The sequence below is a fragment of the Magnolia sinica genome, chromosome 9 (assembly GCF_029962835.1).
Source record: "Magnolia sinica isolate HGM2019 chromosome 9, MsV1, whole genome shotgun sequence".
Lineage (NCBI taxonomy): Eukaryota > Viridiplantae > Streptophyta > Magnoliopsida > Magnoliales > Magnoliaceae > Magnolia > Magnolia sinica.
The window spans coordinates 80,783,288-80,795,292 of NC_080581.1; the positions used below are offsets into that span (position 1 = coordinate 80,783,288).

Consider the following 12,005-nt stretch of genomic DNA (forward strand, 5'->3'; position numbering starts at 1 on the left):
AATCGACCCAATTAAAAAGGGACAAGGCATAGATGTAAGATGATGATGATCAACTACTTGTTATAAAAATAGCAGTAGAAGCAATATTTAACTAAAAAAAATAGAAACACATGATCGGGCACTTCAAAGAAAACTGTATTATATAGGAAACTAACGATCACGCGCACCCAACGTCATATCCAGACCCGATTATTAAATGGGGCAGTTGAGGGTCATATGGACTTGAGTCCGGATCCTCTGTTTCCGGGAGGCAGAGAGTCTCTGCCTCCCGCAACCTCATTGGTCCACCTGTACAGACTACATGTAGGCAGTTTTTATTTTAAAAAATAAATAAAATTTCCGTTTGAGCTTCCTAACGGCAACGGCAGCCACTAACGATGCTTTCCATTTCCGTTCTCCGGAGGTTTTTACAAGAGATTTCTTCTCCCGTCTGTGGATTCTAATTTCAAATTCCTTCTTTTACAGATGGATTCAATCAAAGCTCCCGCCGGAAGAAAAATTCCCTTTTTTCTTTTGACAATCGGAGGCCCCTCCTTCCCCAATCTCTCTCAATCTCTTACGCCCATTTTTCATTGTTCGATTCACGACAGTCTGCCCGCCGATAGCCGATTTCGGCCCATTGAAGTCTATTTCGTCCATTCATCCATCGAAGATTCACCCCATCTCACAGGTATTTTATATATTATTTAAGCAAAGAAATCTGACCAAAATAATGCACCTTTGTAATTTTTTTGCATTGCATATAGGTAGCTAAATATTAATCCTACTCAAAGTTATGTTGATGTTCCTGATTACTTAGGGCAACTGGTTGGTGATGCAGTTTATATAGGAATTTAACTAACTTCTTGATTGATTTTGATCTTCGAACACAGAGTCACCTTAGGATATGTCCCCAACAATTCTAACTGCCCAAATATTAGCAATTGCGGTAATTTTCCGATAAAATTTGTACATAGATTTCAATTCCAGCAACTATGATTAGTTTCCAACAGTGCAAACACAATTTTCAGCCACCAAAATTGGATTTCCAGCAATTAGATATAAAATCCAGCTCACAATCAACCATAAATCCAAATGACTGGAGTGAATTGCAGCACCTATTGCTAGATTCTAACAATCAAAATTCTATAGGAAAATCCACAACTGGCCCATATGCCCAAATATGCCATGAAGAGAACGCTTCAATTTTAATTGGCATTTTAGAATAAATACCCCCAAAACAAAATGTGCCTCACTGTTAGCTCTCCAGCCTGGGCAAAGGTGGGTCGATGTCAGTTATGCAGCCAATCGCCCAACCTCTGCCGGGCAATCATGAGAAAGTTGACCCTGAATCAATGATAATGACACCATGTTTAGCTGTCCAATAAAATATAACAAATCTTCAATCTTCATGTTGGGTATTTCCTACTTACCCTTCCTAATGATCTTATCATAGTGGCATATGATTAATATGCAGAATACTACAAATCTTCATGTTGGATTCATGGAATGATTAATATGCAGAATACTACAAATTACGCAGCATTCCAACATCCTGTGGCAGATTGTAGTAGCAGTTCAATAATTGGAAAAGAAGGACAACAACCCTCATGACATATGAATGTTCTAAGACAAATTTAATTATCTAAATGACATTGATTTTCTACTCCTACTATCGCAAATGTTTGCTTGTACATACAGTAGATTACAAATTTTGGGCACATTTGTTCTTCTCGTTATTTGTTTTAGGTGGCTGTTACTTTTTCCTTAAATTTGTAGTTTTTTGTGGATGATATGCATTTTTTCCGTAAATGACTAGTTCAAAAATTAGATGATTAAACTATGGGTGCTTTACTCCTTTTGTTATTTATTTTAGGTGGTTATTAGTTTTTCATGAATCGCGTGCTCATACTGTTGTAGATAGTGTTATTGTAGCTGGTTTTTTATTCTTAGATGGCTATGTGGGTGTTGTAAGGCTAGTTAATTGTATGATTTTGGAATTTACTTATTTCTATATTTTAGGTGGGTATTTGCTTCTTTCATGAAATTTGTGCTTGGAATGGAAGTACATGGTGGAATATCAGAATATTCTAGTATTTTTATTCTTCATTGGTTAATTCATCTAGGTGAATTGTAGCTAGGAAAACTATATTCTTGCTTCAGGAATAAGCGATTGAATATTATATGTTTTGTTGTTATAATTATTATTTTATTTTATTTGTTAAATTTGAGATGGGTTGTTTCCCACCTTTGAAACATCTTTTGCGCGTATCAGAAGCATTTTCTTTGTGTATATTTTATAAATGGTTGGAATTGCATTATTGAGTACTCTAATTAGTAGAATGCTATTGTCATATCAACGTTGGATGATAGAATTGATAAGAAGTTTGTTATTTCTTTGGAATGGTTCCATTCTCACTGTAGATTTTTACTCCCTTCATGACTGATTCTCATTTTTCTAGACTGTAAAATTCTCCATATTTTTATGTACGCCATCTAATTCATGTTTGAATAGTTTTCCCAGTGAACCCATCTAAAGTGTTGGTTACCTCTGCTGATTCTGAAATCTGTCTTTAATGGTGTTGATCTCATTCACAAATTTAGATGGGTGTGTGTGTGTGTGTGTGTGAAAAACAAAGGATGTACAACCATTTGGGTGGGCTCCATGAAAAAACAATAGATTGTATAATTCCAAGCAGGCCCTGCCAAACCAGTTGCAACCACTCATCATCTCCCCACCTTTAGGACTCCTGACAAAAAAATCAACTCCCAAACACACAAACAACAGTGGGCAGTAGAGCTTCTCTCTACATAGCAGAGTAGGAAGCAAATATAAGAGCTTCTCTCTCTTTCTTTAGGCATTCAATGTCAACAAAACACACTAGCCACACTGCCTCCAATTTCCACCAACCTTGCAAATGCCATCTGTACAGCAACTAGAGCAGGCAAAACAGCACAGCGGCTGGCTCGCTTCCTACCCACCAGCCCACAAGTTGCTCACACGCGCAACGGATAGAGCTGCCAACATTCAGATGGATCAACTCACCACCAAAGATGATTCCCCACTGAATCCAATCTAACAACCCATCTGACATCTAGCTGAGCCATTTGACAACACCAAAGATGATTCCCCACTGAATCCAATATAACAACCCATCAGCTTTCAGCATCCAAACCCAGATATCCCCAAGCAGAGACAAAACACAGCCCCACCTTGTTTTTCTGAAACCAAACACATAATCCTTCAATTAGTGCTCATGCTGTATTCCCTTCAAAATTCTTTTAACTAGTTGTATTTAATTTCTGAAAATGTGATACTGCAGGGATTGCTGGAGGCTCATGTGGAACTTCAACCTTTGCTTCTTAAATCTCATGATCGCTTAAAGGATCTATTATTTTTGGATATTGCCCTTGATTCTACAGTTAGGACGACCGTTGAGAGGGGATATGAGGAGCTAAATAATGTTGAACCAGAGGTGGATTATTGTTGGCATGTCCACAGTTGGTTTCCATTGCACTATCTACTCATTTGGTGTCAGTGTGTTTAGTTTTTCTTTTCTGATTAGTGTCCCTGCTATGTATCTGCTTTTGGGTGTTTTTTTTTTTTTTTTTTTTTTTGGGGGGGGGGGGGGATTAGCAAATAACAATAAGCTTCTACTAGAAAGAGAAGACCTACATCACCTGTTTCTACTTTTATCCTAAAATATTTAAATCAATCTCACCATTCATTTCATTACTACATGTCAGAGATGCTTATTGCCAATAAAGACAAACTCCCGTGCATTGATTGCATTTCTCAGGTTCAGAAACTACAAAAGGAGCTACAAGAGGAGATCGACTTGCATTTTGCTTTGGCAAATACTGTTGCTCAAACTTCTACACCTTTGTCTGATTCTCCTTCTCAGATTCCCACCAAGGTAACCTTCCTATATTCATGTCTTTGTTCTGTGTGTTTCCCTATCTTGTTAGGTAATCATATCTTGCAATTATTGGGTCTTTGTGTTGCTATTTATGTGCTCATGTATTTTGCAGGCTCAGGAGCTGTTGTCTAACAAAGATGTGCTCGAGATCACAGTTCTAAAGCTTGAAGAAGAATTGATTGCCTTGCATTTTCTACTTAGTCAAGAGAGGAATGAACGTATGTAATTTGGAGCCCTGATCTTCAATATTAATGCTAGAGAAGGATCCTTCAATTTGGTTACTTCCACTTCTTTATGCTTATAATACATATTATTTGATATTTCCAAATGGACCCTCGAATTTATAGTATATGTAGTTCAAAACTGGAAGCTAATCATGAGCTTTCTACATAGAACTCACGATCATGCAGCAGAGACAACCTCATATTAGTTTTGGTTATCATGCCAATGCCCATTCATTTAAAAAAATAAAAATAAAAAAAATTGTAATTGTTACTGAAATATTTAGCAAATGACATTTGTTAAAAATTTTATTTGTTTCATGTCTTTCTTAGCTGCATTGTGTCCCGTATATCTTCCCATTATCCATCTAGAAGATATTATTCCTTTCCTTAATTTTGGGTCTTGACTAAAACTCATTGTTCATGTCATAAGGATTAATCACGTTTAGCGCAACCTCAAGGACTAATCAGCTACGGATCTAATCTGTAGCAAAATATAGCTATGGCTTTTATCCATAGTCTTTGATCCTCTTTCTGGTAGTAATTATTTTTAGTTTATACGCATTTATTTTATCAAATTTCAACTAAAGAGGCCTCATCTCCAAGATTGCTCCAGTTAACACCTGGCTGATTGGATGTTCTTTTCAATTTAATTGGCAACCCCGTCACTTTTTCTAATGGAACCCCATCACTTTATCCAGTAATCTCGTCACTTTGTCTACAATAACCTTGTCACTTTGTCTAACATACCTTTAACTTTAACTAGTGAAATCTCATACCTTTGTCCAACAACCCCGTCACTCCGTCTGTTAAAACCCCGTCATTTTGTCTACTGTATATCGTCACTTTATATTGCAACCTTGTCACTTTGTGTAGTAAACCGCGTTACTTTGTACCACAACCTCGTCACTTTGTCTACTAAACCCCGTTACTTTGTCCTACAACCTCGTCACTTTGTCTACTAAACCCCGTCACTTTGTCCTACAATTCATTTAGTGGAACCAGGTCACTTTGTTCATCAATTCATTTAGTGGAACCAGGTCACTTTGTCTAGTGAACCCCGTCACTTTGTAATGTAACCTAGTCAATTCATTTAGTGGAACCAGGTCACTTTGTCCGGCAACCCGTCACTTTTTTCAACAATCTAATGGTTGGATTGGATTGCAACCTCGTCACTGTGTCTGGTGAACCCCGTCACCTTGTACTGCAAGCCCGTCACTTTGTTTAATGAACCCCATCACCTTGTACTGCAACCTCGTCACTTTGTCTAATGAACCCTGTCACTTTGTACTGCCACCATGCCACTTTGTCTAGTGAACCCCGTCACTTTATAATGTAACTTCGTCAATTCATTTAGTGGAACCAGGTCACCTTGTCTAGTGAACCCCGTCACTTTGTAATGTAACCTCATCAATTTATTTAGTGGAATCAGGTCACTTTGTCCGGCAACCCGTCACTTTTTTCAACAATCTAATGGTTGGATTAGATTGCAACCTCGTCACTGTGTCTGGTAAACCCCGTCACCTTGTACTGCAACCCTGTCACTTTGTTTAATGAACCCCGTCACTTTGTACTGCAATCTCGTCATTTTGTTTGGCAACCCGTCACTTTTTTCAACAATCTACCGGTTGCATTGGGCCTCGATAAAGTCAATGGTCGTGCCGCATACAAATAAAATATTCAAATGAGAGACATCCACCCCTTAAATTTAAAGGACCCACCACGTTGAACCCCGTTACTTTGTCCAGCAACCTCGTCACTTCGTCTAACAAAGGGCTCTGGTAAGGTTTTAATGGTGGGTGTTCAATCACCACCGTTTCCTATGGTGTGGTCCACTTGAGATTTCGATTTGTTAAATTTTTGCGACATTGTCCTAAAATGGGATGGAAAAATGGATAGACGTGAGTGGATATACAACACATCATCAGGGTGGGCCCTATGGTAAGGGTAACACCCACATTATAATTTTCTATCTGAAAATCACTCTCTAAGAATTTCGGTTCCTAAAGGCACTATTTAGTAAAATCCAAATCCTAGAGGAATTTTGACATAAAAACCCCATTTTTATTTTATATTCATATAATTTAAATAGGTGCTATTATTTAAATACTCTTATTTAATTAGTAATTAAATGTCGACTCTAGTTGAATCTTCGGGTCAACCCATCCTAGCTAGACATCTAGTTGAATTGAGTTTTCGGCTTTTGAGCTATACCCAGAATATCCACAGTACATAGGGGTTTCCTGTTTCGAACAAGTGGAGCTCACGAACCAAAGATCCATACCGTTGACATTATGGCCCCCCAGGTTGCTCCAGGCACTAAAACCTTACCTGGAAGTTTTTAGTTGCCAAAGCTCCCTTTTGTTGAATGGGCCATCATCCACTGGTGGGGCCCACAGAAAATGTCCCCCACATGGGTTTTCCGTTTATGCAAGTTAGCTGATGAATTGCTAGCAAATGGACTGGCAACAAGGAATTCTACAAAGCAGTCTGAGACATGTTAACTGTGCACATTGGATATGTAAATTTTGAGCTGAATCATATATTTGGTGGGCAATGAATCGACTGACCATAGATGTCTCATCTGTTTAGCCAAATAAAAATGGAGGGTTGATAGAATTTTTCAAGCATTCAAACATAAAAAGGAGTCCACATTTAATGGGCAAAACTGTAACAATCTAACTGTAAGATAATGATTCACTGCAATTTTTACCAGTTGATGGCCCATTGGATGAACAGTCACAAATGATCAAATGCATAGTCATGACCTTCACATATCAAGATGATCTCTAAAGACCTCAATGCAAGTCTGATCCTGGCTAGCTTGCAGTTGAAGGTCTTGTTTAAGGTCCCTAGTACTCAAATCAATCTATTTACCTGCAAAATTGGTATTAAGCCTAATCCTGATTTTGGTGACACTACCAAGGAAAATGGGCTTTACCGGCGGTCAAAAACCGCCCCTAAATGTCCCAAAAACTGCTGGTATAAGAATTATCGGCAGTAGGACACGTGCCACTAAAAGGGGGCATTGCTGTATCTTTTACCAGCAGTAAATCATTTACAATGTAAAAGAAAAAAAAAAACAATTAAAAATTCTGCTAGGCTGAATCTTCTAGATTAGAAGACCTTTACAGGCTTAAATTAGAATTCAAACACAACCTGTAAATTATTTACAACCAGCCCCATTTACAAGCATCCTGAGAATGAAAGGTTACATAATGGACAGAAAATTTACAGATTGAGACACAAGGAAAAGCATGAGAAAAAAAAAACAACGGATTTCAGCGACGCCCGAGGCCAGACTTCTCAAATGCACCCGAAGAACCAGAACCCATGCCATATAGAGGATCTTTGTCAGCAGCACCCTGCCATGCGTGGAGGTCAGCTAATAAAATAGTATGTACACTCATAATCTGAGTTACACTATCTAAAATTAAATTTTCGGTCATAAATATATCCTCCAAAAACAGCCATAACGAACGAAGTCCATATCGATCCCCATATGAAGCAGCAAAGCCCCCCTCTAGGCTACCACATTTGCATCCCTTGAAATCGCTGCAGAATTTGCAGAAGATTTCCCCTCTCTTCTCTGTCGACTGGTTGACGGCAATAGCCTGAGTTCTGATTGTCACATTCTCGCTGGATGGTGTGTGGACAAGTAATTGTTGTTATGTGGTGATTGACAACCAAGATCTAGGACACTCATTTGCAGGGCACAACAGCCTAGTTTTGGATCCATCAATGCCCTGGGTCCCACATGAATGTCTATGGCTGCTAGGTTGGCCCATGTGGCTATGTGTAGAGTGCTTATCAAGAGACGGAGATTTACAAACGGATCTCCAGCCCTTTTCAAAGCTAACTTCATCGGCTTGCAAACAGGACCAATTTCATTTTTTTTAAGCACTTGTTTGGTGCCCAGAAAGAGGCCCAAAAAGTAAGCAGGAACAAAAAAAAAAAAAACTGAGGACTGTCTATCTCATCTTGGGTATCTATCAGGGCTGTTAATATGGTATTGATCTTCCATCAGATTAATCTGAGCCCTTGCCATGGTCTAGATATGCAATTTGGAGTGTTGGGTGTTTGACAGGACCCTCAGATGAGCCTGATTTGGGTTTGATTTGCAATCTGATGGTCTCTGTGCCAATTGACCAGCAATGGCACCACTTTTATCCCATTAGATGATCAGACTGTCCTGAATCAATTATTCACATCAACGGATAATTTTTGAACGGCAACCATCTATTATCTGAAACAACTGTTGGAATTTTAAGATAGTAACCATGTGTAGTTCCAACAGCAAGTTGTATTGAATCATCAGATCTACGCTGCCATAGCAGGGTAGTGACATCTTGATCACTCAATCAGGCTGGCCCAAAAATAGACTGGTCAAGTCATCAAGTTTTTCTACTGTCCATTGTTTCCATTCATGTGGGAAACCCGATTAGTTGAAAAAGATTTTCCCACGCTCATTTGCAGGGCATACCAGCCTAGTTTTGGATCCATCAGTCCCATGGGTCCATGGCTGCCAGGTTGGCATATGTTATTGCATGCAGACTGCATTTGTTGTTTTGCAAACCGCAGCAGTAGCTACGGTCACAATGTAGGAAAAAGGGGCAATTGAAAACTTAAAGTGAAGATTATCCTTTTGTTCAGATCAAAGACGAGTCATTTAGGGCGTGTTTGGATTCACGGTTTTGAGTGTATAGTATCGTATTAGTGGGGTTGATGGGACATGTCCCTCGTTTGGAAACGAACGGCGGGCGATGCATTCAACGCGCGCAAATACGCCCGAGAACCACTTTGCATCATCGATGGGATTGTACCACGCAACCGGCCGGACGTTCAGTCAGACGTAAATAGGAAGAAAGCGTTTTCTTCTCTCACTGTGTTGCTGGTAATGCCTAGTATGGCCGTCTTTTGACAAATCCACACCGTCCATCACCTTCCTCTAGAGATTTAAACCATGAATGGTGAGCTTTGATCATCCGATGATGTGGCCCACTAAGACAATCAAGCTGAAACACTAGCCAAACGGTCTTCTTTTGATCATTGTAGCGATCATGAGGAAGTACATGGCCATGAAAGGTCAACATGTTTTTGATGGGTTTTTCTCCCTCTACCTGATGAACGGTTCAGATGCACCTTTCACTGCATGATGGTGGCCCACAACGAAAAGACGGAACCTCTGTTTCGAAACAGCGTCGACGTACGTCGACTCTGTGAATTTTGGTGGCCCACTTATTGAAGCTTCTTGGAAAATCCACTCTGTCCATTGGATTTAGGACGAAAAACCATCCATAAGGGAGTGCTTTTGGACTGAAATCAGCGTAGCCCATGAGGGTGTTTACTCCACCGTCCATTTCATGTTTAACGGTTGAGATTCTGCAATAGTTTGCATAGAAACAAAAGGACACCTAGGCAACGGTAATGCCCACCCTCTGGAGTGAATGAACGGCTTAAATCATTCAATGGAACAATGAGTGAGCCCCACTACATGCATGTATATACATCGTGTGGCCCTTATCCAATCGCTTCCAAACATTGATCTGACATGAAATTGTATACATGCTAGAGTAATACGTCATATCCAAACATTGGTTAGTGGCACGTCTCCGCTGGATGTATTTTGAATATCGCCCAACGTATACATGAACAGTACCGGATACAATACAATACAACCAAAACGTGAATCCAAACACGCCCTTAGGTTTCAAACTAACAACGTATTTTGGACCACATGCGAGAAATCAAGAAACAGAGATTTAGAACAGATCTCACATATTTTGGACATAGTATACAGTTGCTCCAAGAATTGTCTGCAAAATGCAATGGAAAACAACAATAAGAAGCCAGTTTAGCAAGTTCAAATATTCTATTAAATAATCGCATTCATATGCACTCACTTAGCTTTGTATCTAAAATGAGATTTTTGCTTAGTACAGAAGCAAATGTGTGTGGGATATCCAAGCAGTGCATCTGGTGGGCCACATACGTATGTTGACTGTGTGAACAGCTTGAGGGCCAATTTGATCATTTCAAGGGTATTTTTCAGCTAAATCACTTTGGACATTTTGTGTGTCATCCTATGCCAATAAAACCAAGTTAATGGGTAGATCCATAAATGTTTTTATCTATATAAGCAAGAAGCAAACAGTTCACAGTTATGTCATAAATCCAAAGTGAGGTGATCGATGAACAGATTTTACATCATACATACATACCCCAATTGGCAAAAGCGATGGAATGGATGAGATGTGGGAGGGCATTGTGGATAATCACTTGAATGCCGGAACTCATCCTTCCAAACCGAGAAAGCCATAGAAAAGTGGAGGGCTTTGGTTGCATAGATGCACCGTGCACGGCAATGCATAAGATCAACACATTTTCAGGAACCAATATAAATGTGAAATGCAGGAATATAAGTCAATGCAGAGGCCATATCTCACCTGAGTTAACTGCCGACCTGCTTGGGATTATGACAGGGCAACATCCCTACAAACAGGAGAACTTCTGGCAAGAATATCAAGAGACTTTGGTGTAATGCCCAAGCTATCAAACTTTCATTCAGAATATTTAGAACATGTCAGGTGTCATGATGGCTTGGAAGAAAAATAGCTTGACTGAAGTATTATAATTGGGGACTAATCAGGAATTGCCTGGGTGATTCTTTGTTTGAATTTAGCAGTCTGTTAGGTATTGGCAACTCAAGCTGTGGCTTTACTGCAAGTAAATTAAATTAGCAGTCAGCCATAACTTCAATAGGATCATTATTGAAGGGATTCCAATAATGCCATTGGCTGGGCAAAATCGAGAGATGCCTGTGGGAGCTTGCTGATTTTATTGAGGTGCAAAATCACGAGATGCCTGTGGGAACTTCAATAGGCTCGATATGTAAGAACACTAGTTTATGAAAGACTCCTAAACAAACAAGAACAATATCTTCACATGGATTCCTTCTAATGTACCAACATGATCTACTACCCAGTTAAACTTTGAATGTATGAAGTTTAAGTCCTGACAAATTCAACTAGACAATTCAGGAATAAAATTCAGATGTTAACTGAGTAGTGTAATAAAACATATAAAGTAGACATTAAAAATGCAACTTCACACATCCTTCTTGTTAATGTTTTGAAGCAGGAGGAATTTCCCATGACAATGTTGGTGTGGTGCTTGCAGATTATAATGAACAGATTGATGTCTAACAATTTTCTTTTAAGCAACAACAGCATTCAAAACTAGAATGCCCTCTCTCGTATTGGGGTCAAATATAGATAGAAGTCCATTTTTTCAACAACCAATTCAGATGAATACAACCAATTCTTCAATGGCTATAGCCTTGGGAAAAAAAAAAAACAAAGGATATTGAACGGACGAAAAAATATATAAAATAAATAATCTGTAAAAAAAATATAAAATAAATAAATACCTGTGAGATGGAGTGAATCTTCGATGGATGAATGGATGAAATAGACTTCAATGGGCTGAAATCGGCTATCGGAGAGCAGCCTGTCGTGAATCAAATGATGAAAAATGGGCGAAAGAGATTGAGAGAGATTGGGGAAGGAAGGGCCTCCAATTGTCAAAAGAAAAAAGGGGATTTTTCTTCCCGCGGGAGCTTTGATCGAATCCATAAGGAATTTGAAATTAGAATCCACAGACGGGAGAAGAAATCTCTTGTAAAAATCTCTGGAGAATGAAAATGGAAAGCACCGTTAGAAAGCTCAGACGGAAATTTTATTTATTTTTTAAAATAAAAACTACCTACATGGCAGTCTGTACAAGTGGACCAATGAGGTTGCGGGAGGCAAAGACTCTCTGCCTCCCGGAAATAGAGGATCCGGACTCATACCCAAATGGATATGGAATGTCAGGAACTTGTACT

The 12,005-nt window shown here is 39.1% G+C and overlaps 2 protein-coding genes across 7 annotated transcripts; one reads left to right on the top strand and one right to left on the bottom strand.

Annotated features, from left to right (window-relative positions):
* Positions 1–348: 348 nt before the first annotated feature.
* LOC131255836 (alpha-glucan water dikinase, chloroplastic-like) lies at positions 349–4,296 on the top strand. Of its 6 annotated transcripts, none has more exons than XM_058256715.1 (5): positions 352–670; positions 2,002–2,072; positions 3,303–3,455; positions 3,727–3,896; positions 4,012–4,296. In XM_058256715.1, exons 2-5 carry the CDS (start codon positions 2,049–2,051, stop codon positions 4,058–4,060), a joined length of 396 nt encoding a protein of 131 aa, XP_058112698.1. In that variant the 5' UTR covers positions 352–670; positions 2,002–2,048; the 3' UTR covers positions 4,061–4,296. The 6 variants fall into 6 exon arrangements, 4 of the variants coding, with proteins under 4 accessions (XP_058112696.1, XP_058112698.1, XP_058112697.1 ...); XM_058256714.1 differs by having other exon boundaries at positions 353–670; positions 3,780–3,896; XM_058256716.1 differs by lacking the exon at positions 3,303–3,455 and having other exon boundaries at positions 356–670.
* Positions 4,297–7,286: 2,990 nt separating this feature from the next.
* LOC131256505 (uncharacterized) lies at positions 7,287–11,833 on the bottom strand. Its single transcript, XM_058257374.1, has 3 exons — positions 11,550–11,833; positions 9,899–9,936; positions 7,287–7,485 (listed from the first exon to the last, which is right to left on the bottom strand). Exons 1-3 carry the CDS (start codon positions 11,752–11,754, stop codon positions 7,402–7,404), a joined length of 327 nt encoding a protein of 108 aa, XP_058113357.1. The 5' UTR covers positions 11,755–11,833; the 3' UTR covers positions 7,287–7,401.
* Positions 11,834–12,005: the final 172 nt, after the last annotated feature.

Bases quoted from the DNA above. Each gene is read 5' to 3' on its own strand.
- LOC131255836 (XM_058256713.1), top strand. From the start codon at position 466: ATGGATTCAATCAAAGCTCCCGCCGGAAGAAAAATTCCCTTTTTTCTT. The intron at 671-3,726 runs GTATTTTATATA...ACTACATGTCAG, and splicing joins AGATTCACCCCATCTCACAG to AGATGCTTATTGCCAATAAA. The intron at 3,897-4,011 runs GTAACCTTCCTA...TGTATTTTGCAG, and splicing joins CTTCTCAGATTCCCACCAAG to GCTCAGGAGCTGTTGTCTAA.
- LOC131256505 (XM_058257374.1), bottom strand. From the start codon at position 11,754: ATGGATTCGATCAAAGCTCCCGCGGGAAGAAAAATCCCCTTTTTTCTT. The intron at 9,937-11,549 runs GTATTTATTTAT...TGCATTTTGCAG, and splicing joins AGATTCACTCCATCTCACAG to ACAATTCTTGGAGCAACTGT. The intron at 7,486-9,898 runs GTGAGATCTGTT...CACGCATGGCAG, and splicing joins GTATACTATGTCCAAAATAT to GGTGCTGCTGACAAAGATCC.